At 40.1% G+C, this 22,182-nt stretch overlaps 1 protein-coding gene across 2 annotated transcripts in view; it reads left to right on the top strand.

The window, feature by feature from the left end:
• The window catches only part of LOC121266556 (TATA-binding protein-associated factor BTAF1), a 60,423-nt gene that overhangs the window by 25,362 nt on the left and 12,879 nt on the right, over window positions 1-22,182 (top strand). For both annotated transcript variants that reach the window (XM_041170422.1, XM_041170423.1), the window contains 11 exons: window positions 1,734-1,842; window positions 2,028-2,679; window positions 3,044-3,176; window positions 3,301-3,369; window positions 9,581-9,792; window positions 15,367-15,604; window positions 15,803-15,976; window positions 17,481-17,906; window positions 18,004-18,447; window positions 18,670-18,789; window positions 18,874-19,341. In XM_041170422.1, the coding sequence (XP_041026356.1) occupies window positions 1,734-1,842; window positions 2,028-2,679; window positions 3,044-3,176; window positions 3,301-3,369; window positions 9,581-9,792; window positions 15,367-15,604; window positions 15,803-15,976; window positions 17,481-17,906; window positions 18,004-18,447; window positions 18,670-18,789; window positions 18,874-19,341 (3,045 nt within the window). The remainder of the gene's footprint in view (window positions 1-1,733; window positions 1,843-2,027; window positions 2,680-3,043; window positions 3,177-3,300; window positions 3,370-9,580; window positions 9,793-15,366; window positions 15,605-15,802; window positions 15,977-17,480; window positions 17,907-18,003; window positions 18,448-18,669; window positions 18,790-18,873; window positions 19,342-22,182) is intronic.

Raw genomic sequence — 22,182 nt, 5'->3', positions numbered from 1 at the left:
TTTTGTCTTGATGAATCCTAATTACATATGTATTTCTTGATGATTTTCCTCAAGAATATCAGTTATGATGATCTTTTTATAGATCAAATTCGTTTATACAACGTAAAAGGTGTAAAATGTATTGGGCGAGTAAAAGGTAGTGTAGACATCGATGGGTTGGCCTTATGATTGGGACTACTTGTGGAGTGCTCTGTGGGAGGAGTTTTGATTGAAGATATAGGAGTGGTCTAAGGTGCTCTCTAGTTTCTAAGGGAGGATTTGGGTCTAAAGTTTAATGTGGTTCAACAAAACTCTCCTGTGGAAAGTGAGAGAGTATTTGGCGAATGGCCATGGATACAAAATATGACAATGACAACTAGTGGGGTGGGTGGTATTCTAATGAGGTTAATCGGTCTTGTGGGATAGATCTTCAGTAAATGTACTAGAAAAGACAAGCAAACCTTCCCAGAAAACAAGACCATGTCTCATGCATGAATTCACCGTCGATATATTGATGGTTGGTTGATTCTTCTTGTGCCTTTGAATTAATAATTGATTTGTTGTACTATGCAAAGGATCTTCAATCAACACGTATTTGTATGAAAATACGTGTATGAAGAGGGCTTCCATAGGACCCCATGCAATTAAGGGCTTGTTTGGAAGATGAGATGGTTTCATCTCACGTCATTTTCTTTCCAAACACCACTCAGACACAAATACTTTTCAATTTCAAATATTTAACTTTTTCATCTAATTATTACCTAATCATTACAACTTTCAAACAAGATACAAAAAACAATTCAACTTTTTGAAATTCCAAAACAAAAATTATATTCCAACAATATTTCAACTTTATAATATTTTTATTCAATTTTTTCTCTCCTTTCCCAAAACCCCATAAAACATCATAACTCAGACCATTTCACTACTATTCACAAATTATTTCACTCTTATTCACAGATTTCTCATCTCATCTCATTTCCCAAACATCCCCTAAATTTCCTTAGCATCATGTTATGATAGCACCCAAAGCCACCCAATAAAGTTTTCTCTTTCTTCCTGTCCACACAAATCAATTCTGACAGTTGATATGAATGATTGTCCTCCTTGAAGCTATATGACAAGACTTGAAATATATCTCCAAGTACAATATGGACGAAGAGTTTTTGCACAGAAAGATCTTCATGAAGTTATTTATATAGGGGCGAGGTTGTGGTTTTCAAACATGGTGAATGACCCAGATTAACAAGTTGGAATATATATCCCCTCTACCCTTGCATGAGACCTGGATGAGTACGCTTTATAAGCAAATATTGATACCAAATCGGCAGTGAAAGATAAAGCAACAGAACTTGTTCGATGGTGAGAGACGAGGAAAGATAAAACAAAAATATTTGCAACCTGGAAATGTTGTCCTGCTGATGTGATACTTGATCCAGACTCTTATGTGCTTTATGAACAAAATGCTTTACCTCCATCAAGTTCTAAACTTAGTTTCTCTAAGGTTTCACGGATCTTAAGGAATCGTTACCGTTCTTCTACCTTATACAGTTTTGGGCTTCCATGCATTGTGGACTACTTCGGCTGCATGTTTTCTTGTTTAGTGCTTTAACATCTAATGTGTGCTACTTGTAAGATGAAATTCACTTTCTGTTTTTGGTGGTCATAGCATTGTTTGTTGATTACCTTCCCTATTTTGGTTTCTGCATATTTAGGCATCAGATGCAACTGTTTGGCTTTTGCTTGTAATGCAGGCATTTTTGGATGTTAATCATGGTGATGATAGCTTTGAACAAGATGTTGAAGGGCGGTGGCCTTTCCACAGCTTTTTTGAGCAGCTCATCCTTGAAATGTTTGATCCAGGTGAGTCATCTTATCTTAAGTCATTTAATTTTCCTTTTTTCTAGTGGTCGGGTTGGGGGACAGAGGCCTTTCATCAGGATCTTTATTATTATTATTATTATTATTTGTAGTTCTTTTTACTGTCAAGTGTTCCTGACTGTATATTGATTACCTGTAAAAAAATGTCTGACTGTATATGTTGTCAGCTTGGGAGGTTCGCCATGGTAGTGTCATGGCTTTGAGGGAAATTTTAACCCATCAAGGTGCTTCTGCTGGTGTGATTTTGCCTTACTCGAGCTTTGACGGTGGATTGTTTGAACTAGAAGATGACGGTAGATCAAACATGATGAAGAGGGAGAGAGAGATTGATTTGAATATGCAAGTCTCTTCAGATGGGCCTGAGCCCAATCTGAAGAGGCCCAAGTTGCAAGTTTCATTGGATGGGCCTGAACCAAATCTAATGTCGTCCAAGTTTGAAGATGTGTCATCCCAACCGATAGCTACAATGGTCTCTTCCAGCAAGGTTGGTAATTTTGATTCCAGCATGAAGGTTGATCATGGGTGGAATTTTCCTTCTGGACAAGTTAATGGTCAACTGAATGTTACTTCTATTAAGGTAGAGCCTGAATCTCTCCTTACTGAGGTATCTTATTCACGTAAAGAAGCTGCTGACACAACAGAAACCGAAGGATTCTCTGAGGATAAGGTTTCCACTGGAAAAGCAGAGATGCTGAAAAATACTCCTGAAAATTATGAGCTGATTAACTTGGTTAAAGTAGCTAGGCATTCTTGGCTAAAAAATTCTGGATTTCTTCAAGAATGTGCGATTCGTCTCTTGTGTGTGTTGTCTTTAGACCGGTATGGCTTCATATACCGATTCTTTTAATATTCTTGAGCTCAGTTACTGATTTTCTTTTTACATTTATTATTAAAAGAGAAATTCTGTTCATCATACTTTTCACCATTGTCCTCATTAAAATATTGGTAGGTATGTATTACTTTTCACTTAATTGCCAATCATTTTATGGCACATCCTTGATGATGAGAGGATGATGGTTAAAAGAATGAAAGTATTTTTCTTAGAAAACTAGAATTTATCATTTACAATGTGCTTCCTGTTATTTATATTCTTCATCCAATATTTTTTGTTACCATGATATCATGGATCTCTCTACTGCCCGGGTCTCAGTAATTTCAATTGTTTTATTTTTATTTCTTTCAGATTTGGTGATTATGTATCCGATCAGGTTGTTGCCCCTGTACGGGAAACTTGTGCACAGGCGTTAGGTGCTGCTTTTAAATACATGCACCCCACATTAATTTTTGAAACATTGAACGTATTGCTGAAAATGCAGGTAAATGTGATCTAAGGGCATGTCTTCAGTCCTACGGATATTGTTTTGTGTATGTTGAATTTCTTATCATTCACATTTCTTTTGATTGGCAATGTTTATGCTTCGATGATTCGTCCTTGTTCAGTGTAGACCAGAATGGGAAATTCGTCATGGGAGCCTTTTGGGTATCAAGTATTTGGTTGCTGTGCGCCAGGTAAATCTTTGTTTTAGCGCTATCTATGTGTTATGGTTTTGGTGGGTAACAATGAACATTTCTTAAATTTAACTATTGAACATTTCTTACGTTTGTAGTTGCATGTTGTAGTCTTCGAAATGCGAATATAATTTTGAGTTTTTATTACCAATGATAGTGGGATAAAGTGATAAGCTTTTTCTTTGTAGCCATCTCTCATAATGTCTTGCTGCAATTTAAAGTTGAAGAGTGCTGGGCTCTGCATGTTTGGAGTAGATTGCCTAAAATAGTGGCACAAATGTTGGCATGTTGGGCTAGACAATTCAGAAGACAGTGGTGGTCATAGTTGGAAGGCATATATGTCTCCCACTTTCCATTATCTATTTTCAAAGCATAATACGTTTTTCAAAGCATTGCTGGGTTATTTTTCAATATAAGATTTTCATGAAAATTTGTGAATTTTTTTAGAACACTTTTTTACTTGTAAAAAAAAAAAAACAGAGAACTTTTAAAGAAATAGTCAATCGTACAATTGAAGCCTCATTGAATTCATTATAAAGAGAGAGAACTCCCTCCCATGCAATGTGGTTTCCCAAACACCACCTACACTTATAAGACAGTGTGGGGTATCACAATCTCCCTCCATAATTTCCCGACGTCCTCGTTGAGCCATTCCATCATAGGTGGCATGGCTCAAGTTCCACACTTCTGGTTTGGATAGGCACTGATACCATTTGTAACACTCCGAGGAGATCTAAGCCACATCTAGGCCGTACTCTAAAAGGACTAATCGATGGTACAATTGGAGCGCCATTGGAATTAGTATAGAGAGCAAAAAGATCTCCCTCCACCGCACTGTGGGATTTGATACACGATCCCCCCTGGCTCTCATAAATTTTAGACGTTCTTGTCGGAACATTCCATCGTTGGTAGCACGGCTCAAACCCCACATTTTTGGTTGGGATAGACTACGATACTATTTGTAACACCTTTAGTGAAGCCCGAGCAACATCTAGACCCTAATCTAAAAGGATTAATCAATGGTACAATTGGAGCCCCTCTGAAATCATTATAAGGAGAAAAAATTTCTCTCTCATAGTGTGGGATCTCATACACCGCCAACACACATAATTGGTAAGGTATCACAATTCCCCCTAAAATTTCTGACGTCCTCGTCGGGTCATTCCATCGTAGTTGGCATAGCTTAAGTCCAGCACTTCTGGTTGGATAGGCTATGATACTATTTGTAATGCTGGAAAGGAAGCCCAAGCCACATATGGGCTCTTCGCCAAAAGAACAAGTTAGTGGTATAGTTGGAGCTCCATTAGAATCATCATGAAGAGCAAGAACTCTTGCTCATGGTTCAAAATGATTAGTCAATGATACAATTGGAGCTCATTGAAATCAGCATAAAGAGTAAAAACTTCTCCCTCCTTCCTCTCGAGCAGTGTGAGATCTCATTTACCACCTATACTCAATATGCAATATGGTATCCCATTCACCACCCATACTCACTCAATATAGGGTATCATACTCTCCTACCCTTCAATTCTTGACGTTCTTGTCGGGCCATTCAATAATAGGTGGCACGGCTCAAGTCCCACATAATTGCTATTGACTCTAATATTGTTTGGAACGCCTAAAGGAATGCTCAAGCCACATTTGAGCTCATACTCTAAAAAAACTAGTGAATTGTACAATTTGAGATCTTATATTATTTTCCATGTCCATTTGAGCCCATATTCTTATTTTCCACATCCATTTGGGAACATCATTTTTTTTATATGAGTAAATGAGATGTTATTGGATTTCAATCGATATCCCTAAACATTAGAAGAAAAAAGAAGCAGAAAATCCCAATTTTACACAATATGAGCGACCACCCAAATAAATAGGTTTCTAATGAAAAAAAAAAAAACTAAAAACATTTAAGCTCGGCCACTTATTTCTCACAGTCCTCATAGCAAGATCATTTCACTCTCTCCATATACACCATATTAGCAAGAAGGAATTGATTTCCGTAGAACCTCACAATGTTGGTGACCAAACTGTCCTTTCCAACATGCAAGTGCCAACTTTTTGTTTTTGTAATGGCCATGTGATCTCCAATGTCTTGTTAAGTAGCCTTGCTTATTTACAACCCTAGTCATTCCCTTGGTAATTAATGCCGTTGTGCATTGGAAGCATTTTGGGTGATTGTTTGCCATACATCCTTATCGATTAATCAAAACCCTATGTATAACGCCCGTCCTTGGGGTGTGACTTTTTCTAAAATGATTTTAGAAAGGACGACGGGAATTACCGTTCAATTTAAAACTTTGTAATTCCATACACAGGGTGCAAGACTCTACGTTATAAAAATAAAATGTGCTTTGAGAATAAGAGGTTTACAGCAGAAAATATCAATCTTACAATAAAATAAAAAGGCTTCTCATGCAATTAAAACTCTCATGCCTAGACTTTCGTGCTCTTTCCTATGAGTCATGTCCGTCTTGACGCGTACTGTTCATTCAGTTCCTGTGGGGGGAGGGGCACACATAAAAACTAAAATGAGTCCGTAAGCATTATTTCATATGGTTAAAATATAATAACATAGGTTTTCATTCATGCATTCATCATTCCATATATACTATATGTACATGCATACATGCATTCATTTGAAAACATCACTAGACTAAGTTTTTCTTTAAAAAGGGTTTTCCTTTCGTAAAACGTTTCCCCCGTCAGTGCCTTCATTTCTTAAAGAATGCGATGCATTCATACTTTTATACATTCTTTCTTATGACTTTTTTTTGCCGGTACACATTGTTACGCCCCATGTGTTAGGGTTAGCGGTTTTCCTTTGGACCTGGATTTCGTCTGTGGCCAAGGGTTGGGAACCCCTTTCAGTCAGGATGCAGCACTGGGTGCACTACCAGTACTACTTACCCGGCATTGCAATCTGCCCATTCCTTTGGTACTCGTTCAATTCATTCATATGGCCGTTACATATTTTCATACATTAAACGTTCAGTCCTTTCAGCCATTTCCTTTCAGTCTTTTTTATTTAACAGTTCATTCATGGAGAAACATCATTTAAGAGCATGGGCTTGAACATCATCTTTCATGGCATCATTTAAAGCATCAGTTCATGACATCCTTAAAACATTGGTTCATAGGGACGTTTAAAACACCTTTTTCGCGTCATTTAAAGCATAGCTTAAACCACGAGGTATAGGCCTTAACATTTCTTTTCTTAGAAAATACATACAATAGGTACTGCGTATAGTCATCCATTCACATGCATACACTTAATACTTTGGATGCGTAAAAAGAGGCTGCTAAGAAGGGCCATACATATGTATACCTTTGAACACTTATCATGCTTTCGTAAAACATATTTCGTGTCATTTTGTAAGACATCGTAAAGAAAAAGTATCTAATTTTCATTTCATCTCTTTTAGAAAACTCTAGAAGAGTATGAATGCAATATTTACCTGGACTCCATGCTATACTCATTTTATGCAGTCTATTCATGTGCATGTCAGATGGCAACCTACATGCATACACGTAACCTTATCGTCATTCTTTATCTAATGCATAAGTAGCTAAACTTAGAATAAAACTACACTTCACTTGAAACGCTCTCCTTCTATCCCGTGTTCTTACGTGTTCTTTACTATGCTAAAACTTTCGGGATCCACTTACGGTCACTACATCTTCCAAACTCAAGGTCTTACCTCAAGTACCCATCCACTAAGGTGAACCTATGGATTAAGACACTGAGACCTTCGTCTTACTCTTCTTACTGACCTCATCCCGATGCATGACTCAGACCGACTAAGTCACGCATCTCAATCCTAGACAATACACCCGTCACTATCTTCATGCATCTTAGTTCACACTAAATCCTCATTCCCATCCATACACACCACATGGCTTTAAGCCAACTTTGAGGCTTAAGCATCGTGTAATCATGCTCAGGACAGATTACCCATTACACATGGTAAATCCGTCTGGCACATGTGTCTAACCAGATTACACACGTACCTTACCCCTTTATCACCTAAGACTAACATATAATCCGTTGATCACATGCTCGTAGGGATAAACGCCATACTCCGATACCAACCTTCTTTTAACCCGGCTAGCATAACTCTTCATGCTACCCGTCCCTCTTGACAGTTCATCCCAACACTTAACACGACAAGACTCCGTTCACAACTACGCCTTACGTCACGTCATATAGCTCGAGACTACTCCCAAGCTATATCGTGACCTTGTCATGTCACTTGACATCCTGCTACGTCATTTCTACGCCAACTCCTAACTTATCATGAGTACAGTCCCTCACGTACTCCGGACACATTGTACATCTTGTCACTTATCACAAGCACGACTTCTGGTTTAACCATGTCACTTCGTGACATTCCCCAGTCATGCTTTCGCTGTGCACTCTTACAAACTTGTTTTGTCACTTCACACATACTCCTAGCCATAAGTCAAATACGGTGACGCCTGTCACCTCAGACTACAGACCACATCACAGCTACTTTCGACACTGTTCAACAGTTCTCGATACTACTCACCACGTTTTACGCCCATTAACTATGCAACCATCCTTGTCTTCGCAATACGCCATACGGTGTATCGCTGCACCTCATGGAGTACACTCCACGTGTACTCCCTTCACACACACTATGGCACATCACCACTACGGCATACACGCCATATGGTGCATCACTCCACTACACGAAGTACTCTCCACGTGTACTCCCTTCACACACACTACGCCCCACAGAGTACACTCAACGTGTACTCATCCCAACACAGTCCACGACACTACACAGCACAGTTCCCAACTACACCCAACACTTTACATACACAACACATCACATCACCACACTACACAACGAACTCCACAATTACTAACAGCACAGTCTACAACCGAACCAACCAATTAACATTTAACACAAATAACGAGGGATAGAGGGTTATACCATCGTCGGGGTTGACCCGTGTGTTGATCACTGACAGTCACGGTCAATAACGTCAGAAGGGTCATACGTGGTGGCTAAACCATGTACGGTGGCTACGAGATGGAGGCTGGGTTCAGTGGTTGGAGCTCGCAAGCATGAGAGGACGCCGATGGTGGTGGCGGTGAGGCCAGGCGGCCGTAGCCACCTTACATGGTGGCTGCGAGATGGAGGCTGGGTTCAGTGGTGGGAGCTCGCAAGCATGAGAGGACGCCGATGGTGGTGGCGGTGAGGCCAGGCGGCCCACGGCTGCGCCAAACTGGGCTAAGGGAGAATCGGCTAAGGGAGGGGGTAGCGTACGCGTGAAGGAGAGGGAAGAGAGAGAGGGAAAGGAAAAGCGAGGGATAAAGAGAGAGGGCTTGGTATTTAATCCAGGTCCTTTATCTTGGGATCTACAAGACGATCTAACGGTGGGGAATTAAAACATTGATTTAAAATGCGTAAACATTAACTTAATTAAAAGTATTAAAAGGAATTAAGATAGAATATTATTTAAACTAAACTTTAGGTTATAAAATAATATTCCTTCATTATTAATAAAATGATGAGGTCTTATTTAATATCTTTAAGGGAATAAAACTATTTAATTAATTTAGAGTTTTCAACATAATTCAAATCCCATAATATTTTAAAAAACTGAACTCATTTTAATAAAATGATTTCCTACAATTATAATATTTTTGGAGCTCTTCAAAAATATTATGATCGTCTTATTTAAAATCAAGTTTGGTTCAATAACACTGGAAATACCCCATATAAATATTTCTAAGACATTTAAAATATTCGAGGGCTTTAAAACATTGGACTTACCTTAGAAATCACCTAATATCTTTAGAAACACGCCATCGAGATTCGGCACGCATAACGAAGCTTGCTGTCAAATTTGCTTACGTCAGAAAGAAGGAGCGGGCTGTTACACTATGGACTAGTTTTTTTCACAAAGTTGGAAGTTGGAACTCCTTGGTGTGCATAAAAGATAGGAGAAAATTACACTACTTTGAATAGCACGTAGGCAACAAGTACGATAATTAATGACTTAAATAGGTAAATGCATCATTGAGGATTGTATAACTTTAGTTTGGTTGGTTATTAACGAGTTCTCAGTTTGTATTTTCAGTTGTAACCATGTGTTCAGTTAATGCAACTCAATACTCTTTTTCTTTTCCATTGTGATCAATTACTTTAATTGTATCTCATGGTTCTTTCTGTTAAATTAGGAGATGCTTCACGACTTGCTTGGCAGCATTCTCCCTGCATGTAAAACTGGGTTGGAGGACCCTGATGATGATGTTCGAGCAGTTGCTGCTGATGCTTTAATACCCACTGCAGCTGCCATTGTTGCTCTTGAGGATCATGTTTTGCATCCTATTGTGATGCTACTTTGGGATATATTACTTGATTTGGATGATTTAAGTCCATCCACTAGCAGGTATTTTACTGATTAAGTTTTGTCCGGGTTGCTTGGGTTTAATGATTAAGCTTTCTCTGGGTTACTTGGGTTTAACTAATTGCATCTGTAGTATGCATCCCTCCCCACTCCCCCTTTCCTACCCTAAATTCCAAAAAACTGCTATTGTTCCCACTTTTTTGGGCGTTGTATGTAATGATCAGGACTAGTAAGAAATTACCAATCGACCGTTTCAGTTTAGGTAGATGCTTTTCCCCTCCTTCAGTTTCTGTCTCTTAACTTTTTTCTCTCAGTACACTTGAGAAAAACAATGTTGTCTACATTGATGTTGGAATCTTGTTAATGGTATCTGAGTTTTGCGGTGTATTGTTATGCATTTAGTCTTGTGTTTAGTTGGAGGGTAGAGATGGGATCGTGTAGGAAGGTTATTATTGATTACAAGTCTTTTGAGTTTAAGAGGGAAAATGAAAGTGGTGGAGGATCACGGAAAGTAGTCGACGGGTTCTGAAGTTCATTTCCATTAACCAAGAAGCTTTGGTGTGGTTGGCTGCCACAATAAAGGAATGTGTAGCCTCTGGGGGTTCCTCTGAATTCCTTAGATCGCGTAGAAGAGGGAATCATATACTTGTGGTGCAGAGGCAGCACAACTACCACAGTAGGTTCTTCACCTTAGGTGAGTTCGGCCAAGAGAAGCGGCGTGGTTTGATAGTGGTATCGGAAGGGAGGAAGAGGGAAGGTTGGAGGAGCTTTGGAGAAACTTTGGAGGAGCTTTCTTCTGTATCTGGGGTGAAAAACAGAGGCAGTGGTCCATGGCTGCTTCCTCCTTCGTCATCGGGGCACAAATCTTGGTCGTATAGAGAGGCTCTCGTGATGCCTCGAGCGTCGAAACAGGCAGAGAGGGTAGGTCTACCTTGGACAGGCAGCTCTTCCACTTTGGTGAATGTCCAGAGCTATGAGGAGGGTGGCAAGAGTTCGTCAGGGCTGAATGAGGAAAGCCTTCTGCACGCCTTGGTTGAAATGGAGAGGCAAGTGGGTCAGTTGGCTAATAATATCAACTGGATGAAACGGTGCGTCAAGGGGAAGGCTAAACTGGGCTTGGGCCTGGGCATGGAGTTCTCGGGGCCTCCTGTGGCTGGGCTGTCATCTGGTGGACAGGCTGGGCCGAGCCAAGTATCTGGCCCGAAAAAGATTTGGAGGGAGAAGCTTGTGCCGATATATTGGGTCAGGGTTTCCGTCACTCCTCAACGCCGTCGATACGTGACACGCCAGTCTTGGTCTCGGCGCAAAAAGTGTCTCCTGTCTCCGTCGATCACTCTGGTGGGCCAGTAGAGCCACATCAACGAGAGGAAGCTGAGGAAGTTACTGAAGGGGTGCCATTAGCAACTATCAAGGAAGAGAAGTCTTCCGATGGGGAGTTTTGTGGGCAGGGAGTACAGTCTATTGCTTCAGGGGTAGATATACTTTTGTCTGGTGGTTATGAGGTGGTAGATGGTGGCTGTGAGGTGGAGTTGGGTGAGCAACAACTGGCTTGTTTAGCTGGGATTGAGGCGTTAGTGGGCCCACAGGGGGAAGTTGTGGAGGAAGCATGGTCTGATGGCCATATAGGGGGTTTGGAAATGGTGGTTTGTGAGGAAGGGGGTGTTTTGAACGAGATGGGCAGTCCCACTCCGCTATGTGTCTTTCCCTCCAACCCAACTCCCAACTCTACGGATTGGGTGCTGAAAAAAGTGGTGGAGCTTCAGGAGTGTGTGGGGATTTCTTGTGTAGGCTTCGAAGAGCAATTCAATGCTCGTTTAGTAGCAATCGAAGCTAGTCATTCAACAGCCACAAAATCAGTGGTAAAAAAAGATAGAGAGCTGAACGGTTGCAATGTTCCATTAATTATGATAGTAAGGAAGGCAATGTGGGGAGGGAAAGATTGAAGGGGCGGGGGATCAGTTTATTTCATGAAGCCTAAAATCTTGTCATGGAATGTTAGGGGGCTTAACGATGTGAATAAGCGTCTTCGCATTCGGTCCCTTCTTTGTAGTTGGAAAGTTGATATTGTTTGTCTTCAAGAGACTAAGTTGAGACAAGTTGATAGAAATATTATCCGGAGTTTATGGGGATGCTCTTTTGTCGGATGGAGTTTCTTAGCCTCTTTGGTTGCTTTTGGTGGGGTGTTGTTGATGTGGGACACGAGTGGTGGAGTTAGTAGAGGATAGCATTGGGTTTTTTTCAGTGGCTGCCTCCTTCAAGAATGTTGGGGATGAGTGAAGGTGGGCTCTTGCAGGAGTGTATGGGCCTAATGTGGATAGTGAAAGACGATCATTGTGGGAGGAGCTGGCGGGACTGAATTATATTTGGGAACTTCCTTGGTGGTGTGTGGGGATTTTAATGAGGTGCGCTTTCCTTGCGAGAGGGCGGGGGCTACTTCCTTGTCACGGGTTATGGAAGACTTCTTAGAATTGATTTTTGATCTTAACTTGATTGATCTTCCTCTAATTGGGGGGTCTTACACTTGGTCTAACAGTAGAGGGGGGGTCAAGGTTGGACAGATATCTAGTCTCTTCTTCCTGGGAAACTCATTATCTGGCCCTATACCAAAAGCGATTGCCATGGGTATGCTCTGATCATTTTCCCATTTTATTAGATGGGAGCGGCATTCATGGGGGAAGGTGTTATTTCAAATTTGAGAATATGTGACTCCAAATGGTTGGCTTTGAGGAGAAGGTGAGGAATTGGTGGGTCTCCTACTCCATTCATGGCACCCCTAGTTTTATTGTGGCTGGTAAACTTAAAGCTCTCAAGCTGGATTTAAAAAAGTGGAATATTGAGATTTTTAGGCATATCGATGAGTAAAAGTGTCTCTTGTGGAATGAGTTGCAGTCACTAGATGCGGGGGAAATGAATGAGGAGTCTTCGTTGAAAAAGATTGAGGTGGTGTCTGAAATAGAAAGTTTTGTTGATGGAAGAAATTTCTTGGCGCCAGAAATCCAGGATGACGTGGTTGAAGGAGGGCGATAAATGTACAAAAAAATTTCACAGAATGGCGAACTCACATTTGGGAGGGTGTTATTGAGAAGGTAGAAAAAAGATTGGCAGGTTGGAAGCGGCTCTACTTATCAAAAGCACTCTCTCTAATCTTCCTACATACTTTCTCTCCCTATTCCCTTTACCGGTGGGAGTGGCTAATCGGTTGGAAAAATTGTTTAGGGCCTTCTTGTGGGATGGCATGGGGGAGGAACATAAATTCCATTTAGTGAGTTGGCAAAAAGTGTGTTGTCCGAAGGAGGTGGGTGGCTTGGGGGTGCGTAATTTGATCATTTCAACAAAGCTCTACTAGGAAAGTGGTTGTGGAGATTCCAAGTGGAAGGGGACTCGTTGTGGAGAATGGTTGTTGATAGGAAGTATGGGAGTGATGGGGGGGGGGGGGGGGGGGGGGGGGGGGGGGGGGGGTGTTGGTGTTCTAAAGAGGAAAGGGGGACTTATGGTGTGAGCCTGTGGAGATTTATTAGAAAGGGGTGGAAGGTGTTTGCAAAACACATTAACTTCGAGATGGGAGAGGGCACACGAATCAGCTTTTGGTTTGATGTATGGTGTGGTGAGAGAGCACTGTTTTCTGTTTTCCCAGGTGTTTTCAGATTGGCTGAAAATAAGCAGGTTGCTGTTTCAGATGTGATGTGTCAGGCCAATGGTAATGTGCATTGGAATATGATCTTTTCCAGAAATGTACAGGACTGGGAAGTTGAGGAAATAATAGATTTTTACAGCTTGCTTTACTATAAGAAGATAGGTGGAAATGGGAGAGATGGAATGAAGTGGAAACATTCGGGGAGCAATAATGTTTCTGTCAAATCTTTCTACAAAGTGCTGGCAGCACACCAGCCAACTTTGTTTCCGTGGAAGGGTATTTGGAGAGCTCCTGTGCCCTCCAAAGTCGCATTTTTTACACGGACTGCTGCTGTAAAAACAATGGTGAATCGATTGAGCATCTTTTCTTGCATTGTGGAGTGGCAAGGGAGTCGTGGGCGGGTATCTTTTGTAGAGCTGGTTTGTCTTGGGTCATGCCTAAGAGTGTGGGGGAATCTTCTAGCATGCTGGGATAGACGACAACACAGCCCCCAATTGGCTGTGACATGGAGAATGGTTCCTTTGTGTTTATTGTGGTGTATATAGATGGAACACAATGAGAGGTGTTTCAACGACAAGGAGAGAACTGTGGGGAAATTATGGAACTTTTTTGTATTTTCTTTAGTTCAATGGTTTGCTGCTATTATATTAAAGGGAGGGAACGTTCAGGAGTTCTTGCTCTCTTTTCAGTTTTCTAGAATGTAATTAGGTGTCTCTTTTGTGTACTTCCTGTATATATGGGTAGTGTCTGTTTTATTCGATCAATAAAATTTCTTACTTATAAAAATAAATAAATAAATAATACATAAATCCAAGCTCCCCAACGCGCACACGTGGCGATGTACAACCCTCTACTCAACACACACAGAGACACGCTCCCCAACTTTTGTGAATATCTTCACATATTTCTGAAATTGGAGGTCCTTTTTGATAAAAAGGCAAGGTTATTATCCTTTTTTATGCGTTAACCCATCTGTCACTCTCCTAGAATCCGTCTGCCCATCTATCTCATTGGCAAAGAGAGAGCAAGACATAGAAGATCTTTTTGTCTTGTTATATTCGTCAAGTGCTTTCCCTCCTTTTGCCCCCTTTTTTTTCTGAAGAGGCGATTCTTGGACATTAGCAGAAGATATTCGTCAAGTGCACACACATTGTGTTGGCAAGTTACACAAACACCAATGGACGTTGAATCTAGAATCTTACGATGCATCCCACTCTTATAGAGGCAGAAGATAAGAGATTTTGTTATCTTGTTAAAATTCTTATGTTTATCCCACTTGTTTGTTGACTAGATTACAAACATAGATATTATAATTTATGCATACAAATTTAAACTCCTCCCTACAATCACTTATTGCATTTGGGCTAGTAAATTATGGTTATTAGGGTTATTAGGGTTGTTGATGGTTGGAGAATATGGAGCTTTGAAAGCAAGAAGTTGAAGATATGTGTAAAGCGTTAGTGAACTCTTTTATAAATTTCCTCAAAGAGTATCAATCTTGAGGTGCTGCTCTTGGTACATATAAGAATTGTAGTGGACCGCAATAATTGTTAGCGGTGTCATGGTGCCCATAGGCAAGGTTAACAGGTTAGACTTGGTGGATTACTTGGTTGTATGTGGTATCATTGCAGATGTATTTCTTGGGAAGCTTCTGGATTTTATCAATTGAATTCGGTTTTTATTTACCAATAATTGTATTTTTTAAAGTGGTTTCTTTGGCTCATTCTTTTCTCTCCCCTTTTGTTTTAATAAAAATGGTGTAAATGATATCAATTATTTGCTACATTGTTTGTGTCAATCTATGAATTTAGCACAAATCTAGTTGTCACCTTACACTCAAAGTAGGTTCATTCTTAAGCAATTTTGTAGTAGAAGTTAAATCGTGGATCGGTCCGTGAGTGGGGTGCTTTCTGATATCTATTTTAAGACATGACATTGAATAAACTATATGTTGAGAATCATTTTTGCAAGCTTGTTTGCAGTGTAATGAATCTTTTGGCGGAAATCTATTCCCAGGAAGAGATTATTCCTAAGATGTTTGGAGCTTTGACATTGAGAGAGACCCAGGAATTTGATCTAAATGAAGCAGACCGTGGTGATGAGGCTAGAGTAGTAATTTCACGGGAAAATCCTTATATGTTATCCACACTTGCCCCTCGGTTATGGCCATTTATGAGGCACAGTATCACATCAGTTCGTTATTCAGCTATTCGGACTCTGGTAAACTTTTTATGCTTTTCTGTCCTTGTTATTTTCATATATATATTAATTATAAATTAAACCTACATTCCTATCTTTATAACTTCTCACTACCTCGTGTGCAACATTTAACCTCCATGATCACAAGCAAGATTTTGCTTCAGACTTTATGGTTCTTTGTAGTTATGGTTTTGTTTCACATAAAATATCAACTTGCAGGAGCGGTTGCTTGAAGCAGGTACAAAAAGGAATGTTCCTGAGCAGACCAAGACTTCATTTTGGCCTTCTTTTATTTTGGGTGATACCCTTAGGATTGTTTATCAGAATTTGCTGCTTGAATCAAATAATGAAATCTTGCAATGCTCGGAGAGGGTTTGGAGGCTCCTTATTCAGGTTCTTTTATTTATGAGATTAGATGACTTTCATAAGCTGCATGTCTCCTTTCATTCCAATTTGTGAATATGGAATCCTTCATTTTGGAAATAAAGGATCTAGATCGGAAAAATTTTCAGCTTAAGTTCTGTCAAAAAAACACATTTGTTAATTATGTTTCAGTTATGGCAGAATTTGTTGATTTATTCTTTACTTTTGAGTTGGTTTGTTCTGTACTTTCATGATGCGTGGTTGAGTGAATACCATTTCTTCTTTTGTTTGATTAATTGTGAAGTGTTGATAAACTTAAGATATTTTATTTGTTGTCATGATAGTTGCTGATTAAAATTTGTATAGAACTTCTAGACGCATCGCTGACATCAATAGTAAAGGAACGGGCCAAATGCCATAGCATCAGCAAGAACCTTGTTGAAATATTGCTAAGAGAAGGTTTTGTTGAAAACATGAGGAAACATAAAGTGAGCAACAAATATGCTTTTGGTTTCGGCCCGACGTATAAGGAACAGGAAAGCGCCAATTAAAATTGTTTCAAATTTAAAACGGATTCATCAACCTTGTCTAAGAATCTATTTGAATTGTCAACAGATTCCTATAGAGTTTGATTGCATGTTTTTTTTTTCCTTTTTACTTCTCTGGAAATAATAACGGACTGAGAGGCGCATTTGGAGGAACTGGTCATGTATAAATATGGTTTTTTTTTGTTAACTTTAATCTCTTTAGAAGCTATAAAACTTAGTCCATTTTAAAGTGAAATGAGTATTATGACCTTTTTTTACCGCGTCAAGGTAAGGGCCTCCAAATACACCCTAGAACCCCAAATACAACCCACCCTTTAGAATGGTGTATCCAGTAACCTGAGGGATTTTCTAATAAGGAATCAAATTCAGGATGTTTGATTTTGAGCTCATCCCAACCCCGTCCTTTGACCATTAGCATGCGCATGGTTTGCAACCTACTTAAAAGCCTGTGCGAACTTAATAACGAGATAATGTGTAGTAGGTGGATGAAGCTCATAGAAGATCATTAAGTATGCCACTATTTCATACCTAGGGTTTCAGAGAGAACATGCATTCTTTCAAGTTGTATGTACATAATTTCTCAAATGGATAAATATTGAACTTCAGCTTCATTAGCTGCATCCTATATTATATTTTGAAATCTGTTCCCTCCACTGATTCTCTAAATGTAACTGATAGAAAGATTTCCAGGTGGACTTATTCGAGACAGAACTCTCTTTAACAGTAATAAGGATGAATCTAATTTCTTACTGCAAAATTGCCAGTTCTAAGTAGAAACCATTATATTATATTTCTTCAGAATTGTTTTAATGTAAACTGTTAATTTGCTTAGAAAACGTTTTCTAATGCCAGGGACTAATTTATCTATTTTGCTATTATTTCTTTGCGATGCTTGTGGAGTGAATTAGTTACCTCTTTCTGATGTTTATTTCTTAACTTTTTGCATTTTCTTTCTTAATATTTTTCTCTTTTTTATTAATGCCCAGTGCCCAGTGGGGGACTTGGAAACTGCTGCAAGATCATATATGTCTTCTTGGATAGAACTTGCAACAACTCCATATGGTTCAGCATTAGATTCTTCAAAAATGTTTTGGCCCATTGCCCTTCCTCGAAAGAGTCATTTTAGAGCGGCAGCCAAAATGAGAGCTGTGAAACTTGAAAATGAGTCCTCTAGAAACATCAGCTTGGAATCTGGATGTGCAACTATTCCACAAGAAAGAATTGGGGAGACTCCTACCGATTCTGTTAAGATAATTGTTGGTGCTGATGTGGAAATGTCAGTAACTCATACCCGAGTGGTTACAGCGACAGCATTGGGAACTTTCGCTTCTAAGTTGCAGCAGGGGTCTGTTCAATATGTGATTGATCCACTGTGGAATGCTCTTACCTCTTCTTCTGGGGTCCAGCGACAGGTACTAGTTGTACTTTTTGGGTCTGAACTGAGATTTAAGTTTGCCCCTTTTCCTCTACTCTCCTGTTTATATTTTAACTCTTTCTATAATCCATCAGGTAGCTTCTATTGTTCTTATTTCCTGGTTTAAAGAAATAAAAAACAGGGGTGTCTCTGGAATCCCAGAAATCTCACCTAATTTTCCCAGTCATCTCAAAGAAAGGTTGTTGGATTTGTTGGCAAGCTCTAATCCTGCATTCCCTACAAAAGATTCACTTCTTCCTTATGCTGAGCTTTCAAGAACATATTCTAAGATGCGTGGTGAGGCTACCCAACTGTTACGTGCTATTGAATCGTCTGATATTTTTAAAGATTTGTTGACTACTATTAAAGTTGATTTGGAAATCTTGAGTGCTGATGATGCAATCAATTTTGCATCAAAAGTTCCAACCATACATAATGAGAATGTTGGGAATGAATATCTGGGAGGGAACATTGTTGACGATGTGGAGTCATCAAAACAACGACTTATGACAACGTCAGGATATTTGAAATGTGTTCAGGTATGCATTTCTTTCTGCTGTAACTTTGGAATTGTCAAATTCTCAATCTAAACTACAAGGTGTATCTCTTGTGATCACTCATTTCGCATGTATTTTGATTAACATGTAACCCTGTTAGATTTTTAAGTCAGTTTTAAAGTTTGATTTCTCAGAAGAACCAATATTTTTCTACTTTTATTATATGACATGCTCAATTCTTACATTTTTTGGAATAATCGGCAGAGTAATCTGCATGTTACTGTCTCTGCCTTAGTTGCTGCTTCAGTTGTCTGGATGTCAGAGCTCCCTGCACGACTTAATCCTATTATTTTGCCTTTGATGGCTTCAATAAAAAGAGAGCAGGTAGTATGTTGGTTGTGCAGGCTATTTTGATGGTGCACTGGCATCTTTTGGTTGCTTCTAATCTGTCTTGTGTGCTTTCTGAAGGAGGAACTACTGCAGCAGAAGGCTGCTGAGGCACTAGCGGAGCTTATTTGTCATTGTGTTGCACGTAGACCCAGCCCAAACGACAAGTTAATCAAGAATATTTGTAGTTTAACCTGCATGGATCCTGGTGAGACTCCTCAAGCAGGAGACATCAGTTCCATAGAGTTCATCAATGATCAAGGTCTCTTATATTTCGGAACTAGTATTGCCAAACAGAAGTCAAAAGTTCAAATGCTGGCTGGTAGTGAAGATCGGTCAAGGGTTGAGGGCTTTATCAGCAGACGTGGGTCTGAAGCTGCATTAAGGCATCTCTGTGAGAAATTCGGTGCTTCATTATTTGATAAGCTTCCCAAACTGTGGGACTGCCTTACTGAAGTTCTTAAGCCTCACAGTAATGAGGATGAAAAGCAAGTTATGCTAGCTATTGAATCCATCAAAGATCCTCAGATCTTGATAAATAATATCCAGGTTATTATTATCGTTGTATTTGTCTTCTGTCATTGCTTAAAGTTTTTTAGTATTATGATATCTGAGCATGTAGAGAGAACGATTTATTGTTGCCAGGGTAGTTTTGTATCTAAAAATCTTTCATCTGCATAAGTATCTGGCTATCAGCATTTATGCACTGGATATTATGAGTCACTAGTGTAGTCTGTTTTCCCTGTGTCTGATACTAAGTATGCATATGAAACTAGGTTCTAAATATGCACACGAGTCACTTATCTATTAGTGTCCACTATGAATCTTTCTTTATGTGCCACTACCACAGGTGGGATTACCAATTAATTCAGGTAAATATAATGCACATGTTTAATGGGAAATCATTATTTGTTTTACTTAGCTTGCAACATCTCTTAGATGCTCTCTCTATCTCTCTCTCTCGCTCTCTCTCGCTCTCTCTCATGACTTTTCATATTCCCATCCCCGGCGCTTCTCGCTAGGAATAATCCATTAATCTTCTTCTAAATTGTTGTTTCTTTTCTTTTCAATATTCATTTCTTCTTTTCTTTCTTTTTGTTTTTTCGTTGTTTTCTGGGCTGTTCTTGGTACTGTTTTGTTTGATGGATATGTGTTGGAAGCTTTGTATTGATCAGAAGCTCTTTGAGCTTAAAAAAGAAAATGCGCAGTGGTGGAGGATCACTAAGAGCAGTCGTAGGGTTACTTAGTTCATTTACATTGATATTGCTGCTATGGAATGGTTGGCATCTGCAGTGGGAGCTTGTGGAGTGTCCGTTGGCTCTTCGGAGTTTTATAAAACTCGAAGGAAGGGGAATCAAGTGTTGGTGGTTCAAAGATGTCACAATAGTTATGGCAAGTTTCTGTCTTTGTCAAAGTATGGACAAGAAAGAAGGCGCGGCTTCACCATTGTTCTAGGAGGGCCAAAGGGCAAGGGTGGAGGAGGTTTGAAGAATCATTGAGAGTGGCTGTTTCTTCTTTCTTTATTTCAGGTGTTAAACACAGAGTACTTGAGAAGGTTGCATCGCAGTCTTATGTTGAAGAGGGACGGAAGGGGACCTGTGTAGAGGTTTTGAAGATGCCGCCGCCTTGTATGGAGGAAAGTAGGGAAGTTTGGTGGGAAGATCTTGCAGTCGGGAGGGCAGTCATTGCAGGAGTGTTCAAATTCTCAAGGGTGCCAATCTGAATTCTCATGAAGGCTCGTCAGGGCTTGGGAAGGATTTCTCGCTGTAGGCCATGTATGATGCGTTAATGGATATGAAATCGAATGTGGATCTTCTGCTGAAGTGGGTTAAGTTGGGCTTGGGCCCTATGGGCTTTGTAGGTAATAAGGGATTGGATACTCAAAAGGGTGTTATGAAGGGTGGACAGGCTTCAGGTTTGGGCCATAAGTGGGATGATAGTTTGAAGGGTAAAAATATAGTGAATGGGCCGGGCTTGGTTAAAAGCCCGAAACGGGTGTGGAAGGCTAAGACTCGATCTGATGGTAGTGGGTGTATCAGCGTATCGGAGTCGGGTGAGTCTAGCACGACGGCGCTGCTACTTGTTCCGATGGTCCCGGAGGTTGCACAAACTATTTCACCGGTCACCGGAGACTCCTTTAGTTGTGTTGCGGAAAAGGGTGAAATAGTGGTACGGGATGCCGTAAAGGATGTGGCGAGTGAAGAAGTTTTTAATCCGTTTGTGTCTTTGGCTCCTCTGGTTAATGCAGTGCATTTGTTGGACTCAGTTCTTTTGTTATTAAAGCCTCTTCATCCAGTTGAAAATCTGCATCTTGAGATGAACAATAGCTCGGTTTTGGTTTTTTCTGGAGATTTACAGCAGGAGTATTCTCCTGGAGGGGTGTGGTTGAGCCCGATTTACAGTTGGAATTATATGAGGGGGAAAGCTTTGATGAGGATGTAGGTAGCTCGACTCCTATACGTACCCTCCCGCCTCATGCTTCAAACAGAAATGCCTCGGATTGGGTTTTAAATAAGGTTGAAGATTTTCAGGCATGTGTGGGGATATCTTGTGAAGGATTTGACGAGCAGTTTAAGGCTCTTGTTGTTGCTATTGAAGCAGGAAGATCTAAGGCTTTGAAGTCTGCAGCAAAAAAGGACAGGGAGTTGAAACGATTAAAATGCTCCATTAATTATCATAACAAGGAGGGAAGTGTGGGGAGGGACAGGTTGAAAGGGAAGGGGTCTTGGTCATCAGATGAAGTCTAAAATCCTCTCTTGGAATGTAAGGGGGATTAATGATGTCAACAAGCGTCTCCGTATTAGATCCCTCATTTGAAGCTGGAAAATTGATATTGTTTGTCTTGAAGAAACTAAGTTAAGTTTTTGTATGCTCCTGTGTACACGGGCTCTGCTTATTTCATTCGTATCAATAAATTTACTCTTATAAAAAAAAAAAAATTGAGTTTTATTGATAGAAACATCATTCATAGTTTGTGGGGATGTTCTTTTGTGGGTTGGAGTTCTCTTGCTTCGTTGGGTGCTTCAGGAGGTGTGTTGTTGATGTGGGATAAGAGAGTCATGGAGTTAGTAGAGGAATGTATTGGGAATTATTCTGTGGTTGGTTCTTTTAAAAATATTGATGGGTGGAGGTCGACTTGCATGTGTATGGGCCTAATGTGGATAGGGATAGAAACTTTTTGTGGGAGGAGCTGGCGGGTCTGTATTACTTGTGGGATTTGCCTTGGTGTTTGTGTGGGGATTTTAATATTGGTCGGTTTCCTAGTGAGGGCGGGTGCATCTACTTTGTCTGTGGCTATGGAAGAGTTTTCGGAGCTGATTTTTTATCTGAATTTAGTGGATGTAGGGGGAGCATGTACATGGTCTGACAGTAGAGGGTGGTCAAGGTTGG

Source organism: Juglans microcarpa x Juglans regia, chromosome 5D, assembly GCF_004785595.1.
Source record: "Juglans microcarpa x Juglans regia isolate MS1-56 chromosome 5D, Jm3101_v1.0, whole genome shotgun sequence".
Taxonomy (NCBI): Eukaryota; Viridiplantae; Streptophyta; class Magnoliopsida; order Fagales; family Juglandaceae; genus Juglans; species Juglans microcarpa x Juglans regia.
Note: the sequence above shows the minus strand (reverse complement) of the source record. Positions and strands in the feature narration are given on the sequence as shown.